General features: G+C 44.0%; 1 protein-coding gene across 4 annotated transcripts in view; it reads right to left on the bottom strand.

Moving 5' to 3' along the window:
• The window catches only part of NFAT5 (nuclear factor of activated T cells 5), a 150,540-nt gene that overhangs the window by 53,812 nt on the left and 74,087 nt on the right, over positions 1 to 22,641 (bottom strand). For all 4 annotated transcript variants that reach the window (XR_013634503.1, XM_073308338.2, XM_073308337.2 and 1 more), the window contains exons 4-5: positions 17,219 to 17,411; positions 8,402 to 8,592 (exon numbers count right to left, since the gene is read on the bottom strand). Coding sequence is in view for 3 of the 4 variants with exons in the window: in XM_073308338.2 (XP_073164439.1) it covers positions 8,402 to 8,592; positions 17,219 to 17,411 (384 nt within the window). In the remaining variant the exon portion in view is untranslated. The remainder of the gene's footprint in view (positions 1 to 8,401; positions 8,593 to 17,218; positions 17,412 to 22,641) is intronic.

Genomic DNA, 22,641 nt, shown 5'->3' with positions numbered 1-22,641 from the left:
TGGACCCCAGTACCAAGTAGTGGGGATTCCAGTTCTTCCATAACCACAAGGTCCCCCGAGAAATGGAACTCCCACAGTATCATTGATACACTCAGTACTATCAAGGAGTCCCAGTGCTGACTTGTCGGTACCGACTGTTGTTTATGTGAGGAATGCTCCAATAAGGGTTGATTTGATGCAGTCAGTGCCAAAGATGGTTTTATCTGTGCCGATCTTTTAGAGGTGGTACAATCTCTGTCTTTATCTCTGGGAGGTGGGGCCATTGCTTCCAAGCCCGGGTCCCTGGGGTCCTTAGGCACTATGGCAGAGCTTGTACTGGGGAGTCACTGATAATGACTGAGGTGGGTGAGTGTACCGGGGATCCCCTCTGGCTGGCCAACAACTAGGTTTGAGGGCTCAGAGCCCTTTTTTTTAATGGCTTTGCAGGGGAGAATCAGCTGACCTTTTTTTTTTTTTTTTTTTTTTTTGCAATTCTACCCCTCTGCAGTATCAAAGCTCTGGGGATGAACTCCCAGGTCTGAGGAACTGACCAACTCTGAGGTCAGCTGGTAGTTGGAGTGCACCCTCATGAAGAGAAGCCTTAACTTGAGCTCCTGGTTCTTATGAGATGTCATCTCATCTCCATGAACTTCTGCAAAATAAGTGCCTCTCCAAGACACCGGACACAATGAGAATGCCCGTCCGTTACTAGAATTGCCCCATTGCCGGAGAGGCATCTCGTGACTGTGGGGGAAACCAGGCAGGTGATTTACATTTTTTCCACGTTTTTTGTGGGCAAAGAAAAGGTTCTCTTTTCTTAGAATGGAAAAACAGAAACTCTAACTACTAAAAGGAAACAAAAAACTCCAATAATAGCCACTATTTATACTAAATGCTATCAAGAAAGAAGAGACTACTGCTCTTGCCATTTGAGGCCAAAGGTGGTTCACCCACGCAGCGCTAGATAGCTTCGAGGCAGACCACAATGGAGGAAGGGAGGGAGGACGCACATGTGGGCTGAACAAACAATGCTACCTAAAATATCGGGTTAGAGATGCAGGGGCGCAAATACACCTACAGTGGAGCACCCGTAAAAGACACTTCTCAAAGAGAATATACGGCTCTTTTTTCTAAGATGCAGATACAATTGCTAGATATCTTCTACAGACAAAGTACATGGATGTGACGGCTTCTCTTATGGCCAAACAATACTTAGTTTAGCATACCTATTACTAAGATTGCTTTGAAAAGTGGGGTCTGTTGGGTGGAATAAACCAACTCCCTTAACATTGAAAGCTTGCTCTTCTACTGGAGAGAAAGAAAGTCAGATTACTGAATGGAGTCTTTGCAAGGAGATCATCACTGAACAGTAATAATTGTAGTGTATAGTCTTATAGACCGTGAAATGGTTTGAGAAAAGCTCAAGCTATCATATGAAGAGAAAGTCAGAATGAGACACAACACTGGAAAAATCTTTGCTACCTAAAAATCTTCATTCAAAACAGAAGGATGATGGCCAAGCAAAACAGCTGGTATTCTTCTTTGTAGATGAGCCAAATTTTGGAATAAAGGAACAGAGACCGACAATAATCGTAGGGTGGGTGTGTGTGTGTGTGTGTGTACACACACACACACACACCTCTTAGTAACCAGTCAGATAAAGATACAGCTGCAGACCATGTCTTCATAGGTGTGCATGGCATTTCGTGCTATCTCATGGGGCTGTCATGACAAAATACCAGTTGGCATAAGAAGGGATAAAATAAAGAACCCAGTATTGGTAATGAATCTGACCTACTTTAAAAAAAAAAAAATCTAGTAACATTTCCAATACATTTAAAGAAGCAGGGGGAGGGGCATTGACAACAACAATTTGGAAACTGATCCTCTTAATCATCCCTTAAGTTGTCTTAAGTACAAATTGGGACAATTGTCTCTAATCACTTCCTATTCTTAAAATCTCTGTTGTAATAAAGAAATATCAAGAATAAGAAACAGATTCCTCTTTGCCTGGTGAGAACAGGTTCTATAATTTCTAGATCTACCAGAAAATACTTCCTGTTTTAACAATATCATGAGCAAAGTCCCTGGAATGGGAGAACATGGAGGTATTCTTTTACCTTTCCTCCAATTCCTTAGTGACAAAACATAGTAAGTCAGTGTCACAGATGGTCATTTGACCTTTCCAGTTGAGGGAGCTTGAATTTAACTTTCAGTAACCTCTAAAGAGGCCCAAGACTTTCAGGCTGATATCACTGAGCTCAAAGAACAGATGCTAATCCTACTTTTCTTTTTATTCATTTTGTATTAATTAGGTCAGAGATCCAGATCATTGCTTCATACTTTAGGATAAAATCCTAAATTACAAAGCCATGCATAGTGCTTACTCACTCAACAGAATGGACAGCTGAGCCTTAAGCATCAGAGTCCAAATAATGCATTTAGAGAGCTCTAGACTCCTCTGAATGGTGGCAACAAAGGACCGTTTAAATGCTTCTGAAAAGTGACCATTTTATAACCAAGATGATAGTTGTACTTTGTCATAAATGCCTGATTCTTTGCCAGCTTCACAGATAAAGTTAAAGGATTGTCAGATGGATTGGACAGTAACAAAACAAACTGGGCTGGGGGAGTGCTAAAAAACTCTTTCCGCACTTCTCACTACGGACAAATCCAAAACCTGCTGGACTCAGTTCTTCAATAAGCTCTAAAAACACTAATTGAGAAGGCATCTCCCTCTTTTTCCTTGCCTCTCAAAAAAAAAAGTTGAAAGAACAACTGCAAGACTAAGTCCACTGATGAATCTTCATGTCCTGCAAGTACTTACACAATGTTGCAAACACTAAACAAAGAATGTGAAACTCTAATATAAAAACTAAAGATAAAAAAAAGCATTTAAAAAAAAAGACGTGTAAGACAATTACCTTTTCCGTAACTGGTGTTCTTTGAGATGTGTTGCTCATGTCTATTCCACAATACATGTGCATACTCGCCACGTGCACCGGTGCCGGAAGTTTTTCCCCTAGGAGTACCCATAGGGGGAGCGCCCCAGCGACCCCTGGAGTGGCACTTCCATGGTGCGGTATAAAGGGAGCTATGCGCTTCCCCCACCCTCAGTTCCTTCTTGCCAGACAATTCCGACAGAGGGGAAGGAGGGTGGGATGTGGAATAGACATGAGCAACACATCTTGAAGAACACCAGTTACGGAAAAGGTAACTTTTTTCTTCTTCGAATGATTTCTCATGTGTATTCCACAATAGGTGATTCCAAGCTATATCTGTTGGAGGTGGGTAGCAGTTCACAAGTTCTCAGGACGGAGGACAGCCCTGCTGAACCTGGCGTCATCCCTGGTTTGGGAGATGATCACATAGTGCGAAGTGAATGTGTGAACCGAAGACCACGTGGCGGCCCTACAAATGTCGAGGATGGGGACATGGGCCAAGAAGGCAGATGAGGCCTGTACTCGAGTTGAGTGCGCCTTCACAATTGGTGGCGGGGGGATACCCGCCAGCTCAGAACAGATACAGATGCATGAAGTGATCCAGTTGGAAAGCCGCTGAGTGGAGATCGACCAACCCCTCATGCACTCAGCCGAAGCGATGAACAGTTGCGAGGGCTTTCTGACCAGCTTGTTCCGCTCAGGTAGAAAGCCAGAGCCCGTTGCACATCGTGCATGTGGAGACAGCGCTCCTCATTGGACACGTGGGCTTGGGGCAGAGGACTGGCAGAAAAATGTCCTGACCCATGGGAAAGGCGGAGACCATCTTCATGAGGAATGTAGGGTGTGGGCGGAGCTGGACCCCATCCTTATGAAAAACCGTGTATGGAGGCTCGGAGGTCAGGGTCCTGAGCTCCGAGACTCGCCTGGCTGACGTGATCACGACCAGGAAGGCCACCTTCCATGCTCTGCTGTTGTCACCGCGAACTTGTGACCGTGTCAATGAGCCCCTTCAGCATCTCGAACCTGTCTGGTGGGAGGGAAGCTGTGGCTGAAGAGGCATCCAGGAGCGCCCCATAAACTCCATCCTTTGAACCGGGACTAACGTGGACTTGGTGTCGTTTACCAACAGGCCCAAGGCGGTGCACGTGGACAGGAGGAGCGTCACATGATCCCTCACCTGCGACCGAGAGCTGCCCTTGACCAGCCACTCGTCCAGATAGGGAAAAATCTGGACCCCCCCCCCGGTGCCTGAGGTAGGCCACTACCACCGACATACATTTTGTAAATATCCTGGAGGCAGTGGACAGACCAAACAGGAGGACTGTAGACTGGTAGTGATTCTGCCCCACCACGAAAAGGAGGAAGTGTCTGTGTCCCTCGAATATGTGAATGTGGAAGTACGTGTCCTGCAGATCAAGGGCAGCGTCCCAGTCCCCGGGATCCAGGGAGGAGATGATGGAGGCTAGGGAGACCATGCAGAACTTGAGCTTCACCATGAACTGGTTTAGATCTCGCAGGTCCAGGATGGGACTGAGTCCCCCTTTGGCCTTTGGAATAAGGAAATAGCGGGAATAGAACCCCTTGCCTTTGAATTCCCCGGGCACCACTTCCACTGCTCCTAGGCCCCAGAGCTGCCCCACCTCCTGCTCGAGCAGGGCTTTGTCCGAGGGTTGATCCCTGAGAACTGGGGGGGCACCCCTAAGCGTCCCATCAAAATCGCCTTTTCCCCACCTGTTTGCCCTTGGAGGACCCAGGTTGCGGGGCTGGCCTTGACTGCCTCTGAGGGCGCCTTTTATAGTCCTGCGCCTTCTTATAGGCGGCCTCGTATTTCGGGTGGGAGGCCTGAGCGAGAGTTTGCTGCGGCTTAAACTTAGATTTAGCCGGAACATAGAGACCCAGAGTCTGGACGATCGTGCGGGAGTCCTTTACACCATGCAGCTTTGTATCCGTTTCTTCCGCAAACAGAGCTTTGTCATCAAACAGGAGATCCTGCATGGTGGCCTGCGCCTCACTGGGCAGCCTGGACAGCAGGAGCCACAACGTCCTTCTCATGGAAACCGCGGAGGTGCGACCATATCCGCCGCATCTGAAGCTGCTTGCAGCCACTGTACCCTCCTCCACCAGCGCCCTGAACTCCTTCCTATCATGCTTCTGCAGGGAGTCTTCAAACTTGGGCAGGGGGCCCCACAGACTGAACTCATGCCAGCCCAGGAGAGCCTGGTCGTTTGCTACTCGTAACTGGAAGCTTGAGGACAAATAAACTTTTCTTCCAAAAGAGTACAGCCTCCATGAATCTTTATTTTTTGGGGTAGGGCTGGCTGGCCCTGCCGTTCCGTTCTTGACTGACTCGACCACCAGGGAGTTGAGCACCGGGTGGGTGCATAAGTACTCGTGTCCCTTGGCGGGTACAAAGTACTTGCGTTCTGCTCTCTTGGAGACGGGCCAATGAGGCCGGTATTTGCCACAGGGCATTTGAAATTTTTGCCACCCCTTCATGGAGAGGCAAAGCTACGCTGCTCAGTACTGAAGAGGACAGCGCATTAAACAGGGAGTCCAAGGGCTCCTCCATCTTCTCTGCCTGGAGGTGGAGGCGTGATGCCACCCTTTTTAGGAGTTCCTGGTGGGCCCTAAAGTCCTCCTGCAGGACTGTGGGGGGCGGGGCCGTAATCGCCTCTTCTGGGGAGGGCGAGGAGGCCGGTGCGGTACTTTGGGTGTCCGCCGGCACCGGAGGGTCCACCACCTGGTTGGTCTCCGGGCATGGTGCAGAGGATGTACGTCCCACTGACTCCTTCCTCGGAGGTCTGGAGAGGGAGGCCGGTGTTGCCTCTGAGGCACCGGCTACCAAACGAGCCCCCACCGGGGGCTGCGTCGGGGGCCACAGTGCCCACTAGTACCACTGGTCCGGCCATGGGGCCTGGAGTCACTGCACTTGCTGCGGCACCTGCTGCTCGGCTTGGCTGGCCTGGACCATGGAAGGACGACTACGAGCTGAAGCCGGGCTGATGAATGACCTGCCGCTGTCCCGGGACCGGAAGGAACGGCAGTGCCAGGAGCAACACCAACCACGGGACCGCGATCCCAACGTGGAGGACCGGTACCATCGGCAGCAGCTGCTCTGCAATCGGCTCCAATGGGTGGACCTGTGACGGTGAGATGCCAGTGATTGATGCCTGGGGCTGCGGAAGCGATGCCTTGGTGGGGTCTTGGAGTGGGATTCCAAGCGATAACAGCATCGACGTCCGTGCCGTGACCAGCTGCGGTAACCCCTGAGATGAGGGCCTCTGGCGACGTCTGCCTCGGTCCCGTCAGTACTCACTCCTTGAAGTGGAGCGGTGCCAAGAGTCTCGGTCGGATGGCATCCAACCAGACAGTCTGGTAGGAGTCGAGGGTGATCCACGTGGACTTTGACCTGAACGGTTGCTGGGCAACGAACAGCGTTGGGAACGTTCCCGGGACCGAGACCGGTACTGAGCCGGGGACGACTGTGGAGATCCCAGCGGTGGCTTGCCCCTGGAGCACGGGACTGACATTGGTGGCACTCCTGGTACCAGCATGGACAGGACATAGAATCATAGAATATCAGGGTTGGAAGGGACCTCGGGAGGTCATCTAGTCCAACCCCCTGCTCAAAGCAGGACCAATCCCCAATTTTTGCCCCAGATCCCTAAATGGCCCCCTCAAGGATTGAACTCACAACCCTGGGTTCAGCAGGCCAATGCTCATCCCAGGCCCCCTGCAGGGCCTCCGGCAGAGAGGGCATCCGGGGAGGCCTGGTCTGAAGCGACCGAGCGACTCCGCTCTATGTGAGTCAGAGGCCTAGAGGCCGGAGAGGATTGAGGACTGCCTGACATGGGTCTAGCCTCTGCCCCGGGTTTTCCTCAGTGCGGCTGCGAAGGCGGCGTCTTTTTGCCTTCTTCTGTCCCATGGACGGGGAGCGGTGCCAACTGGTGGGAGACTCCGGAAGGGTGCCGTGCACTGACACCGCAGTGCCAGCTCAGAGCGGCGCGCCGGAATCGGGGTCAGCGCCAACTCCATCAGAATGGCCCGGAGCCTAACGTCTCTTTCCCTCTTGGTCCGAGGTTTGAACGACTTGCAAATCTTGCAACAATCGCTGATATGGGTTTCTCCCAAACAGCGTGAACAGCCTGCGTGCAGGCCACTCCGAGGCATACATCGCCTACAAGTGTTGCACGACTTAAAACCTGGGGAGCGGGGCATGCCCCGGCTCAGGCTCTCTAACTGAACAGCTTACTAACTACAGGTACTAACACTGAACGAATAAGCAGTTCTGGGGACGAGCTACAGCAAAGCAGGAGCAGAGTACTTCCGATGCACCTTCACTGGCAGCAAGAAGGAACTGAGGGTGGGGGGAGCACGCAGCTCCCCTTATACTGCACCATGGAGGAGCCACTCCGGGGTCGCTGGGGAGCTCTCCCCTACGGATACTGCTAGGGGAAAAACTTCCAGCACTGGTGCACGTGGCAAGCACGCACACCTATTGTGGAATACACATGACCAATAACTCGAAGAACACAAAGTGAACATTGGGTAAAATAAACACTTTGGGTGAGCTTAGGGTGGATTTTAAGACATTTTCCTTACAATATGTTGTCTCACTAGTATTCTCTCTGTGTCAAGGTATTCATATTTTAACTGCTTTCAAAACAGTTTGATGAACAAATCCAAAAAGAATCTCTGGAAGCAAGTTAATGAAGGGGAACATTAAGTTAAAAAATTGTATTTTGAAGGTGACTTGCTTATAAAAATTAATCCGTCTACTCAGTTTGTTTTCACACAAATGCTGGAAGCAAGCTATTCAGTGAATAAATAAAAAAGCAATTTATTTCCATAAAGTTTTAATTATGTCAGACTATATTTAGGAAGTCTTATTTTTCGTCTTTATTATCTTGCTCCCTACTGTACATATGTTAAAAAAAAAAACAACCCAAACCTCTCTTATTTAAGATAACACCAAATTAACAAAAATAATGAGGAGTCCAGTGGCACCTTAAAGACTAACAGATTTATTTGGGCATAAGCTCTCATGGGTAAAAAACCCACTTCTGCAGATTTATGGCCAAATAAATCTGTTAGTCTTTAAGTTGCCACCAGACTCCTTGTTGTTTTTGTGGATACAGACTTACACAGCTACCCCTCTCATAACATCAAATGACACCTTCAGACTTGATTCCTGAAGCAAAAAATAACCTCTTACTGCAGTGGTTCTCAAACTTTTGTATTAGTGACCCCTTTCACATAGTAAGCCTCAGACTGCGACCTACCTTATACATCAAAAATAAGTTTTTTTTAACATTTAACAAATGCTGGAGGCAAAGCTTGGTTTGGGGGTGAAGGCTGACAGCTCGTGACCCCTGCGTAATAACCTTGCAACCCCCTAAGGGGTCACAACCCCCAGTTTGAGAACCCCTGTCTTACTGTTTCATCCCAGAAAGACAGTGACTCCAAAAAGAATTACTTACGCAAGTGTCATGTTGTTGCTAGGGTCAAGGCCAACCTCTATAACCGTAGTACCCTCTATGTCCACCTCTTTGCAGGGAGTAGTGTTTCGCCCAGTTACCCTGCAGGCCTGGTAGAACCCATGTGGCTTCACTCGACCAGAGTCATTACCCACAAACACTTGCAGCACTACTGGCTCATTGTGACCTTCCAGCTAGAACCAAGAAACAAGAAGTAGATAGTAAATTGACCTTATAATTTATTATGAAATAAGACATTTTAAAAACAGTACAACTGAATTGCAATGTTTCAGTTAAAAGATACACAACCTCCAAAAAACTGACTGAGAGTAAATGAACAATTTCCAAGGAGGGAGGAAGCAGAGAATTTCTATATAAATTTACAAAATGGCAGACTGATGTTTTGTTCTTCTTAATATCACATTGCTTAGATTGTAGCCTCAGGGATTTCAAAACCCGATTTATTCTTCCATAAAAAATATAAAGTAAACAGCAACTAGCATTCTCAGTTAAAATGTATGATCAATGTTGATTCACTGTCAAAATATTTTATGAATAAAGGCTTCTTAGAGACATCTGTTCATAGGTGCCAATCAATACGTTCAGTATTAATGTGCTACCCACAATCAGTTTGCAGGAGAATACATTTATGCCAGGAGAAAAACGTGTTAGAGTATTACAGGACTTTATAAGACTAAGTGTTGGCATTATATGTAAATTTACACTCCAATTTCAAACGAAATAACCATTCCTAAACTTTTTATAAAAATATATTTCTACATTAGATTAATGAGCTCTTAAAATGTTAACTGTTAATACTGTTTGTTCTTTTATACTCTGCATACTGATCCTAATCCTGTTTGAGCCACTTCAGAAACTCCTCGATCACAACAATGCCATGCAGTTCAAGGTAACAATTTCATGTTAACTAATGAAAATACTTCTATAAAATTGCACAGAGGAACCTCTATTACACTGTAGAGCAATTAAGAAAAAGGTTTTCAAAAGATTAATTGGTTTGGAGGAATTTTATATTTGAGAAAACACCCATCACTCAATGTATATAGTGATTTAATTCTCCAATATTTTCTCTAATCCCACTTTTAATTAATAATTTAAATTTGTGGTTTGATTCACAGGGAATAGATCAAACATCCTGCAATATTACAAGTGCAATTCCTATTAACTAGCAGGAACAGGTTTTTTGCATCATTGTTTTACTAATGGCACTTACATGTTCAGTTGGATATGAAATTCATTGCACCATTCATGTTGCAACCCTTTGATAAAAAGTTATTCCAAGAACCTCTCCAGCTATAATTGTATCCAAAATCAAATTCCCATTCCAACCAACTATGCTTTCAAGTTTAAACAAAGCTCATCTTCAGCCTACACACTTACAGTGCCTCTTGTACACAGCTCTTATACAAGTCTAATAGTGTCTGGTTTATGATTTTCACGAGGATTTTTCATATCTTTAATGAGACATCAGTACATACACAATGTAATTTGTCTACTTCCTGACAAATATCTTAACAAACAGGACTCTGCTTTTACTTAGACGGCAAGAACTAATGAAACTGTTCTCTCCGTTCCTGATGCCTTTCTAAAATATATTCAGTATTTCTTCAATGAGCAATAAAGGATTTTCTGTGCAGCATCATGAGCAACCATGGAACTGTTAGATGTGAATTGAAAGCTTACTTTTTCCAGACTTGTTTAGTCAGATGCTTTCACCTTGGATTTTTTTGAGTACATAATTGTCTTAATATTATATTATATTATAGTTTTGGGGGAAGTGGAGGTGGATAGATGGAGGTTGTTTTTGTCTGGCATTTTAATTTACCTTGAAACATGAAGGAACAGCATTATGAGAATGTCAAATATATTAACAAAAAATTGAAGACAGGATTATGTTACACTAATTACTCCAACTACTCAAAGTGTATATGACACGGTCATTAAACAGCAAACTAGAAATGAAAGTATATATGATGTTTCACAGCAGAGAAAGGTCAACTGTGCATGCATTTGACTCAACAGATTTTAAACCAGAAGGCACCATTATGACCATCCACTCTGGCTCCCTTGAAAACAGAGGCCAAAAAACCTGTAATAATTTCTGCAGCAACTCCACAACTTCTGTTTTAACTGTAGCGTATCTTCTAGAAAGGTATCGAGTCTTGATTTGAAGACTTCAAATGATAAAGAATTCACCACATCCCTTAGTATGTTGTTCCAGTGGCTAATTCCCCTCACTGTTAAAGATCTGTTCTTTATTTCTAGTCTCAATTTGTTTCACTTCAGATTTCAGCGACTAGATTTTATGATGCCTTAATCGGCTAGATTAAAGAGCCCTCTACTATCAGAAATATATCCCCATATAGATAGATTCTTATGTTTTAAGGCCAGAAGGGGTCATTAGATCATGTATTCTGATCTCTTATATAACAGGTCACAGAATTTCACCGTTACTCTGTAGTAAGCCCAGTAACTTTTGTCTGACTAAAGCATACCATCCAGAAAGGCATCCAATCTTGATTGGGAAAATCTACATGTGCTTTATCTGAAAATTTTCCTTCTTAGAGTAATGAGGTCTACAAATACATGACACTGGGTCTGTCTGTCTGTACATGCAGTCTTGGAGGCAGAGCAAATGTGTCAATCAGTGTCAGGGGAGGAGTGGCTCCACTTCCAAGAAACACCCAGTTGAGACACTTCTGTAGCCTAATACATCTCTGTGCTAGTAAGGAAAATTAAGCAGTAAGGTTAAGTAGAACAATACTCCTGCAGAGCAAGGAATTCAGTGAATAATAAACTGAGTGCAATTAATAATCCGATGTGTTTCCCCAATTAGCCCATTCAGAGTGGGTTGGATCTGTGGACCCTCCTACTCCAAGAAAGGCAATTTTGAGGTAAGGCACAGATAAATTTTCCTATTCTTATTCACAATGAGTTCCACAGATCCATGACACTGGGATTTTCATAGCAGTGTCTACTAGGGGGAGGGTGGCAACTATATGTTATATACAAAAAGAAGGTAAATACTGGAATGCTACAGCAAAGAGCACATGTCTAACGAAGGCAGAATCAGAATGTCTGCATGTCCAGGATGTAGAATGTGGAGATAGTATGAACAGATGACCAGGTGGCTACTTTACAGATTTCCTTGCACGTAAAAACATAATGAGCACACTGGGTCAGACCAATGGTCGATCTAGCCCAGTATCCTGTCTTCTGACAGTGGCCAGTGCCAGATGCTTCAAAGGGAATGAAGAGAACTGAGCAATTTATCGAGTGATCCAGCCTGTCATCCAGTCCCAGCTTCTGGCAGTCAGAAATATAAGGACACCCCAGAGCATGAGGTCCTGTCTCTGACCATCTTGGTTATCCTCCATGAACTTATCTAATTCTTTTTTGTATCCAATTATACTTTTGGCCATCACAATATCTCCTGTCAACCAGTTTCACAGGTTGACTGTGAACTGGGTTAAGTACTTCCTTATGTGTGTTTTAAACCTACTGCCTATTAATTATATTGCATGACCCCTGGTTCTTATGTTATGAGAAGGGATAAATAACACTTCCTTATTCACTTATTTCTTCACTTATAAACAGGGCTGTCCCGGGGGTGGGGTGGGGGAAAGAGGCTTGGGATGGAAGTGATGAATTTGTCACTTCCAGGACCAACCGTGCCAGCCAATCGCACTGGCCCACAGGGCCCCTGAAAGCGTGGGGCCCGAAGCAGTCACCCCAATTCGCCGTACCCAAGGGATGGCTCTGCTTATTGACCTCTGTCATATCCCCCAATTCGTCATCTATTTTCTAAGATGACTAGTCCCAGTCTTTTTAATCTCTTCTCATATTGAAACTGTTCTATACTCAATCATTTTTGTTGTCCTTCCCTGTACTTTTTCCAATTCTAACATATCTTTTTTTAGATGGGGTGACCAGAACTGCATGCAGTATTCAAGGTGCAGGCATACCATGGATTTATATAGTGGCATTATGATATTTTCTGTCTTATTATTAAGGTTTTGAGTATGTCACAGAAGTTGCAGAAATCATGGGGCTGGGTGCTGGACAAACCTCTCTCCCCATTTTGTCAGGGATGTTTTTAGTAAAAGCCAGGGACAGGTCACAGCTTCTGTGAATTTTTTTCAATGCCCATTACCTATCCATGACTTTTACTAAAAATATCCATGACAAAATCATAGCCTTACTTATTATCTGTCCCTTTCCTAATGCTTCCTAACATTTTTTGTCAGCTTCTTTTGACTGGTGCAGCACATGGAGCAGATGTTTCCAGAGAACTAGCCACGATGACTCCAAGATCACTTTCTTGAGTGGTAACGGCTAATTTAGAACCCATCAATGTGTATATATAGTTGGGATTAGGTTTTCCAAAGTGCATTAATTTTGCATTTATCAACAATGAATTTCACCTGCCATTTTCTTGCCTAGTTACCCAGTTTTGTGAGACCCGTTTAAAACCCTTTGCAGAGCTCTGGATTTAACTATCCAGAGTAATTTTGTATCATCTGCAAATGTTGCCATCTTGCTGTTTACGTCTTCTCCCAGATCATTTATGTATATGTTGAACAGCACTGATCCCAGTACAGACTGTTGGGGGATCCTGCTATTTACCTCACCACTGTGAAAACTGACCACTTATTCCTACCCTTTGTTTCCTATCTGTTAACCAATTACTGATCCACAAGAGGACCTTCCCTCTTGCCCACTGACACCTTACTTTGCTTAAGAACTTTTGGTGAGAAACCTTGTCAAAGGTTTTCTGAAAGTCCAAGTACAGTGGATCACCATTGCCCACATGCTTGTTGACTCTCTCAAAGCATTCTAAGAGACTGGTGAGGCATGATTTCCCTTTACAAAATCTGTATTGACTCTTCCCCAACACATCGTGTTCATCTATGTGTCTGATAAATCTATTCTTTTCTGTAGCTTCAATGGGTTTGACTCATACTGAAGTTAGGCTTACCAGTCTGTAATCATCACTGGAGCCTTTTTTTAAAATCTGGACCATATTAGCTATTCTCCAGTCACCTTGGACAGATTCAGATTTAAGCAATAGATTACGTACCATAGTTAGTGGTTCTGCAATTTCATATCTGAGTTCCTTTAGAGCTCTTGGTTGAATCCATTCCAGTCCTAGTGACTTATTACTGTTTAATTAATCACTTTATTCTAAAACCTTGTGTGAGTCATATGATTCTTCTGCCCAGGAAATTGCAATATCTCTGAGGGAGTGAGCTCTGATTTTGGAAGATGGAGTTATGCTTTTTTATTTGCATGCTTCTGAGATACAACAGCTCAGCCTGGAAATGGAGGATTCTGAGGCCTTTGTTCCCTTTGGAACCAGATAATAAAGAACAAATTATTTGTCTTTCTAAACCAAGTTGTGCAGTGGATATATATTGTGAGATGTTCAAGTGTACCACAATCTCTCTTTGGGATGCAATGGAGCTGGGTAAAAGGATGAAAGGATAATATCCTGTGCTCTCTAGAGCATAGAGTCAACGTTTGGTATGAAGGCAGTATCGGTTCTGGTTCTGAATCTGACTTTATTTTTATGGAAGATGCAGCACTCAGGTTCCAGGAAGAGTTCCCAATTCAAACACCTGCAAATTCATGGGATTACTAACAAAAAGACCAGTTTAATGGTTAGAAAATCATAAGATACTTTCATGAGCAGTTCAAATGGAGGGTCTATAGTGGAACTGAGAATCAGGTTAAGATCCCATGCAAGAACTCTGCACTTTAGGAGAACATAAAAGGGATGTCCATCCCGTCCTGTTCTCCTCCCCCCCACCCAATCTCTCAAAAAAGCATACCATCTCCTGGACAAGATGAAATCCACTACTTGTCTGTTGTGCTAAGGACACTAGACGAAGCAGCAATTTGACTTTTGGGTGTCAGCATAGCTTGAGTCCATCTTGAAGAAATTCAAGAATCCATGGTAGCAGAGAAACCCTTGTCCTGGTACCAATGGGTAAACCTCAACGAGGTCCTTAAAATCCACCGAGTTAGTAGATTTATTTCTGACAGCTAAAAGTGTGGATATTACCTCTTCTGACTAACCTTTTTGGCTTAAAAGGCTCTATTCAAAAAGCTGGATTCTTATTACAAGGAACAATTATGCATATTAGGGTACATTACACAGCAAAAAAATAAAGAAATTAAAAAATAAAAACAGAATCCTGGCAGCGAGTCTCAGAGCCCGGACAAACTGATTTGGGCTCATGCTATGGAGCTAAAACTAGCAATGTAGATCTAAGGGCTCGGGCTGGAGCCCTGACTCTGAGACCCTTACCCCTAACTAGGTTTCAGAGCCAGAATGTCTATACTGCTATTTTTAGCCCCACAGCATGAGCCCAAGTCAGCTGATTCAGGCTCCAAGACTCACTACCAGGGATCTTTATTTTTTTGTGTTTTTTCTTCCTCTGGGTAGACATATTTTTCGATTGCTTTCTGGATGGAATGCAAATGGAAGGTCTCTGTGCCATGTTGAGGAGATTGAGAACCAAGGCCTCATTGGCTAAAACAGGAGTACCAGAATTACCGCAGCTGGCTCTCTTCTGATCTTCTAGAGTTCTAGTGACAAGAGGAAAGGGAAAGAAGTCATATCTTGCCATCTTTGTGACAAGGCATCTGTTGCTTTAGATTTGTGATTCTACTGGCAAAAGACGAACACAGAAAATTTGTAATTCAGGTGGGGAATAAACAGATCTATCACTTGGAGACTAAATTCCTTTAGCAGAAATTAGAACACCCCTGCGCGTAGTTCCCATACTGAACGGTCTAACTTATGCTGGCTGAATGAACTACAATCATTTCCCTTTGGTTATGAAGCGAAGTGACTCCAGATTCCTCTTTACACAAATCATCAGGAGGTGAGGTTCTTTTAGTGCTGTTGGCATGTGACATGGCTCAGGTGTTGTCTGTCATGTTTGGACCAGATCCCTTGAACAATCTTTGTCCCTGTCTGAGCACCCCATCCCTCCAGATTGCATCTGTGATGACAACAGTCCTGACTGGTTTACCTTTTGGGAAGCCTGACTTGAATCTGCTCAGACTCACCCAACATCTGAATAACTTGGAAATCTCCTAAGGAGAGACACCATCACTGAGCAGAAGAGAAGAGGAAACTCATGCAAGCAGAGGGTCACTAAGAATATCCACATAGGAGATCACTGATTCCCAGAAGCAACAGAAGCTCATCTTCCCAAGGTTGAGGGGGACCAGACTTGCAATACTGTCCATCCATGTTAGAATTGCCTGTTAAAGACTGTAGGGGCCCTTGGGTTAGTAGAGGACAGTTCATGTTTGTTTATGTTGTAGTCCTGATGCACCCTGGCAGTTTTCATGCCTGAAAAGCTTCACTGGCCTTTTGATATTTTGCTTCAAACTATGCTTCCCCAGAGAAGGGAAGGGAGCTGCCACTCATGCTGGGTCTGGGGCAGCTGCCTGTGCCAGCCTAGGTGATTTTGTTACCACTGCTTCCTGGGTGCTCTTTGAGTCAAGGAGGGATAGCTGCAGGAAACCCTGCCTTAGCTTCAGAGAGGCTTGGGTCTCCATGGAACAGACACAGATCTCCACCAAGGCACTCAGTCACTAGGGAGATGCTGGAGACAGTTTCTGGTTTTCCTTCTCTTCTTGGCCTTTTCCACTATGCTGCATTCTATATGGGTGAGCAGGAGGCATGGAGAGTCCCAATAACTATGAGGAGAAAAGGAACCCACTCTGCTGATGAAGGCAGACCCTGAAAGCCTGGAGATGTAAGCCTTCCTTCCCACCTCTTTTCTCTTCTTTGCATTTGTTCTGAAGCAGGGAGGAGCTGGTCTGCCTGCCTGCAGCTAAGGAAGCAGATGAAAAATTGGCAGTTTCTCAGAGGTGGAGCCACTGCTCTCCTGGCATTGACTGACCAGTTCAGTCTCACTCCTTGGCTGTACATAGCAGAGACCCAGTGTCATGCATCTGTGGAACTCATTATGAATAAGGACTGAAAATTTAAAGAGATGGAGAAAGCACTACTTCTCTGGGTAGTTTATTTCAATGGCTAATCACCTTCACTGTTAAAAATCGAAGCCTTATTTCTAACATGAATTTGTCTGTTTTTAACATCAAGCCATTAATTCTTGTTCTGCTAGATTAAAGAGACCTTTAGTGTCTTGTATTTTGTCCACAGGAAGATACTTGTACACTATAATCAAGCAAGCTCTAAATCTTCTTTCTGAGAAGTTAAATTGATTGTGCTCCTTAAGTCTCTCAGGGTATGTCTAGACAGCAACTGGGAGCGAGCCTCCCAGCCCAGGTAGGCAGACTTGTGCTAGCTGCTAAAACTAGCTGTGTGGACTTTGGGTGCCAGCAGAGAGTCAGGCTAGCCACTGAGCTCTAGCCCACACAACCCCCATGGCTTAAGCTCTGGTTGCTAGACAACGTGTCCTCCACACAGCTAGTTTTAAGCGTGCTATCCTGAGCTCTGCTAGCACAAATCTGTCTACCCGCACCGCAAGGCTCACTTCCAGTTGCAGTGTAGACATGCCTGCACTGTAAGGCATTTTGTCCAGCACTCAATTCATTTTTGTGGCTCTTCTCTGCGCCTTCGCTAATTTTGTGAAGCCTCTTTTTAAAATGTGGATTCCAGAACTGGATGCTGTATTCCAGTAACAGTCTAACCAATCAGCCACACAGAGGTAAATTCACTTCTCTGCTCCTACTCTCTACTCCTGCATATACATCCAAGGATGACATTAACCCTTTTCCCCACATCATTGCCCTGTACTACTATAAACAGACTACCTTTACAGTTGGAAAACCTTGTTGTGTCCTGTCTTTCACTGAGCCTCGGCTGCCCTCAGTCAAGTACCGAGCTCTGTGCTGGGTCTCCGGCTGTACCACAATCTTCAGCTCCTTGCCTTCACTTTTAGTAGGATACTGACCACACAGCATCGGGCTCTTCTTCCCTCCGGCTCCTTTCTGGCTTTCTGATGCTCTGAGAAGTCCAAGCAGACCATTGAGAACATGTTATAAGAAATTCCCATATAAAAACAAATCAATGTAAAGAAGGGCCATAGATCAGAGGTGGGCAAACTACGGCCTGCGGGCCACATCCGGCCCACGGGACCGTCCTGTCCGGCCCCATAGCTCCTGGCCCAGGAGGTTAGTCCCCGGCCCCTCCCACGCTGTTCCCCTCCCACGCAGCCTCAGCTCGCCGCACGAGCAGTGGGGCTGCGAGCTCCTGTCGCTCTGAGCAGCATGGTAAGAGGGCAGTGGCGGCGTGTGTGCAGCAGTGCAAAAGTTGGCTAGGGAGTCCCAGGGGGCAGTCAGGGGACAGGGAGCAGGGGGCGGTTGGATGGGGTGGAGGTTCTGGGGTGGTCAGGGAACAGGGGGGGATGGATAGGGTGTGGGAGTCCTGGGTGGCCTGTCAGACTGTGGGGGTGTGGATAGGGGTCAGGGCAGTCAGGGGACAGGGAGCAAGGGGGGTTGGATAGGGATAGGATCCCAGGAGGCGTGATTTGGGGAGGGGGAGTCCCAGGATGGGGCAGTCAGGGGACAAGAAGCAGGGGGGGTTGGATGGGTCAGAGGTTCTAAGGGGGGCAGTCAGGGGGCAGGAAGTGGAAGGAGGCGAATAGGGGCAGGGCGAGGCTGTTTGGGGGGTACAGCCTTCCCTACCCAGCCCTCCATACAGTTTTGCACCCCAATGTGGCCCTCGGGCCAAAAAGTTTGCCCATCCTTGCCATAGATTAAAAAAATAAAATGGCAGGTGAAATATTTATAAGAGCAAATGTTGAAGTTAGACTTGTCTCACTGACAGAGAAGGAACCCTGGAGGGTAAGGCAGGACAACGCTTCCCTGTCTCCTCCATTCTATGAAAATATGAACTGTTTTTCACATAAATAGCAGAGGGGAAACCAATTAGCATTACTAGAATACATTAATAATAGGAGGAAGACATATATGGTCTTCCCAGTATATTGTATAATCAGAAAACGTAGGGAAAATGATATGCATATTTGTAATATGACCTAAAACCTCACCAGAATTAAGGTTAAATTATATAAATTTCTTCTTAGACAGAAAAACAGCCTCATGCCTGTCTCCTCCTGAATTTGCATGACCATGCAAGTTCACAACTAGTATTTGGCAATTTCTGTCAGATCAGATTGAGAAATTTATATGAAAAAGCTGTTTCAAAAGTATTTGGCTTAAGATGATTTGCCATAATTGCACTGATTTTAAAACAAACGCAGTGCATGCAACAAGACCGTCTTTTCCCAGGTGTTTGGTCTTCAAACGTACTGTATCTTGTGATCAGTTCCATAATTAAAACCTGAACGAAGAAGCCCTCCAAAGTATAACATTTCACAATCAATTTTTTTGTCCATTTTAAAGGATCAAGAGAGAATGTCTCACTGACCTTATACAGTGGAGGTTTGTAGAATATCATGAACCAAAGTCTGATAAACACCTTTACCAATAGTGAACAGAACTATTCCCCTGGCAACTGGGGTAGGCTGGGAGAGGGCTTAATCAGTTTATGCAGAATGTACGTTTTAACTGTATCAACAATTAGTTTCTGCATTTATGGCTGTGAAGAAACCGTCTAAATGTCAACTAGCCAGTGTTGCCTTCTTGAGTGTGTGGATAGCCTGAAAAAAGGGAAAGTGTGAGATTCCCTCGTTAGCAATTTGGCTGGGGAAGGAAAGGAAACCTCTTTTTCCTCAAGGCCATTCACTGATGGTGGACCTATTTCCTGGCAACTTTGCCAGCCTTAAACCTGGAGAGGCTATTTACACTCTGATTGGAAGAGGTGATGGCCCATGGATTTACACAATGGTGGATCTGCAAAGTATCCAGCCTGAAATTCTCACTGTACAATACCACAGAGCAAGGCTCCATAATCTACAGGAATTGCACATCTTCTTTACAGGTTTCAGAGTAACAGCCGTGTTAGTCTGTATTCGCAAAAAGAAAAGGAGTACTTGTGGCACCTTAGAGACTAACCAATTTATCTGAGCATAAGCTTTCGTGAGCTACAGCTCACTTCATTGGATGCATACTGTGGAAAGTGTAGAAGATTTTTTCATGCTTTGTGTGTATATAAAAAGATCTTCTACACTTTCCACAGTATGCATCCGATGAAGTGAGCTGTAGCTCACGAAAGCTTATGCTCAAATAAATTGGTTAGTCTCTAAGGTGCCACAAGTACTCCTTATCTTCTTTACAGGCTTCCCCAACTCCTTGCCTAACTCCTGTATAGCTGAACCACAGTAGTTTTGCTACAAGACAGGCCTTCATTGCTGTAGAGAAGAGTGCAAGTTTTTCCCTTAATACTGCTACATGTCTGATTTTTCACAAGATTTCATCCATCATGCTCTCAGCTATACCAAATCTTGCAAGACCCTTGAACACTTGCAAAAAGTATGAAAGTAAATCTTCTGACTAAGCATCTAGTGGATGATTTATCAAGGGCTGCAGAAACTTAATTTTGTGTATTTATGAAATTTAACCTCTCAAGAGTCAAACTGTCCTCTGAGCCCGTTATTTATTCAATCTTAGCACAGAATCCCAAAGTGCTTCACCAGACCTGTTTTGTAGGCTTGCTTTCAAATTAAAAGAAAAGATGTAGAACTTAGAGGTTATAAAAGCATACAAATTGCAATAGTACCATTTTATGGCAAGAAATCCTTATTATTCAGCTTCAGTGTAGCCAAACAGCCTATTACCACAAAAACCCCTTCCGTTTTATTTTCACCCAGTTTTTTTATTCTACAGAAACCCTCTTCCAGTTGGAACAATCTACACAAGTTCAATGAAACACTAAGTAAACAAATGTAGAGAGCAGTATGATTTACACTACTGTCCTAGTTAACCAAAAATACTAACTACATTCAAGGATTTTAGATGATCAGTTCTCCATAGTTTGTTAGGAAATTACTGCAGTATACTAGCAGTTGAAAGAATGATGTTAAGTTTTGAGTCACTACATTTTCTCTGCTTTTCATGACATCCAGAATTTTAAATCATGTAATTAAACATGGGAATCAGAAAAGGAATGTTAAGCAATCTAATTATTATGAAAGTATAGTCATATTGTTCAGAGCTCTGAGATTGGGATTCACATTTCTTTGCCTTTACAGCTCACCTAATTACCTATGTCACAAGAGAATTCTCAATACAGAAACATATGGGTCACACATTTTGATCTCTCACACTCAGAATTCCAGCTAAACAGATTAATGAAGGACACTAAGATCATAGGAATTGATGGGAAGGAGAGACAGACATGTGACCTATTAAAAGTATATACACATTTAATACTTTGGCCTCCCCAGGTTACCTATGTGTTTTCTTTAATTATTCTACTTTTGAATCCTGAGTTATCTTGCTTGGTAAAATACTCCACATATACTGTGTTATTTTTCTTTGAAGAGGTACTGATTGCCAATTATTTGGCATGTTTTCCCCTTAAGAGTCTCTTGAAATTATGGTTATTATTTACAATCTAATTACCTATATTAGAGAGGAATTTTAAATATTTCACTGGAATCCCTCTCATTTGTCCCTGTTCCCAACTATAAAGGAGAGCTGATATTTCTACACTGTCCTTCTAAATTCAGTTACCTTTTACTCCCAGAATCAGTGGCATTCCATTTTCTATGCCTGTGCAAACAGCAACAGCAATATTTTACATATACTTATTTATTAATTAGCTTAAGGGGTATCAGAACCAAACAAATCATTCTGACTGGCATGGATGTTCAAACGAACTGCCAAAGCCAAATGCTTTTATTAGAACACATTCCATGATGCCTACTCAATATCTCAACATTCTATTTTTGTTTTGTTTCTTCATTGTCCTGCTAACTTAAAATGTGTGCCATCTGAACCATAGCTGGTCCAAATGAAGACTTGAGACTAATAGTGAGACCGAGACTTGGCATGATTCCAATGGAGGAACAGGAATCCTCCTGTTTGCCCTGGAAAATCATCAAAAATCAAAGCCTTTTAAAAAGGCTTTCACAAACTCTCTTCACAGTTTCTATGGAAGTGGGCTTTTTTCCTCTAGCTCTGACAGAAGATTAGAAGTCTCTTCTGAGGCAGCTAGTATTTCAATTGCATGAATTAGCAAATATAACAAATGTCATCATCCTCCCTCTTCTCCTGATGCCAAAATGTGAGTCAACTAACTTGTCTGAGCTCCACTAGGCAGAAAAGCAAAAATCTACAGTCACTCCTACAATCTATGTTTGTAGTGCTGCATCTCTGTACTCTAGACATAGATGTCCCCCTGCAGCCCATTTCTTTATACACCGGACACTTGCTAGAACGTGGGATTTGGGATCCATGCGTGGTACTGCGTTAACGCGGGGACCGCATTAAAATGAATTCCAATTAAACTAACTAAATTTCGGATCCATGGCCACAACTGTGTTGTGTGTGAATTTGCGCTATATAGACGCACGTTCTAGCAAGGGTCTGGTGTACTACCCACTTCTGATACTAAAGCATCTACTTTTAACTAGAATCTGCTACCTGGAACTTTATTAATTTTCTTCTTACAATCTAGATATATTGTATAATGCATACTACTATAATCAACCTTGTTCCCAATGTTCCAAAAGGTTATGGCTATATAAACATAACCTCTCCTTTACTAATGCATGCTGCTTAGCTCCTGTTATGGTAATAATGAACATTTTGCTAGTTTCTTCATTATTAAAGCTACAGAGGTCACATGTCTGCAGCTTAATAAACCTGTGCTCCCTGTCTGGAGAAAACTTCTATGCACTCACAATTCTTGTCTACAGGAAGAGCACTTCTTTCCATGGTAACTGAGAATTGCCTTCTTTCCTGTAAGCTTGGTGCAACCTTGTTTTCTAGCTTTCCAAACAATTTATTTATTAATCTGAGAAGCTACAAATCAATTTTAAATACTTAAAATTTCACAGCATTATAAATTTTTCCTGGTGAACTTATCACCAGGATGTTGGACTGTTTCACTTATACGTCTAGACCATTTGTGGTAAACAGACAAAAAATTGTTCCATTGATCAAGTACTTTTTTGCAGAAGGCAAGAGGAAAAGACTGGGTGGCAATGTTTACTCTGCATCCTTTGTTGAGCCTGGTTCTCATCTTACCAAACGAGATATCTACCATGAAGCCGCAGGCCACTCTGGAGAGTTTCTTAGAATCACTTTCTCAAAGCAACATTTTAAGT

This window comes from Lepidochelys kempii, chromosome 12 (assembly GCF_965140285.1).
Source record: "Lepidochelys kempii isolate rLepKem1 chromosome 12, rLepKem1.hap1, whole genome shotgun sequence".
NCBI lineage: Eukaryota > Metazoa > Chordata > Testudines > Cheloniidae > Lepidochelys > Lepidochelys kempii.
The sequence above is the reverse complement of the archived record's forward strand: the minus strand, read 5'-3'. Positions and strand labels throughout refer to the sequence as shown.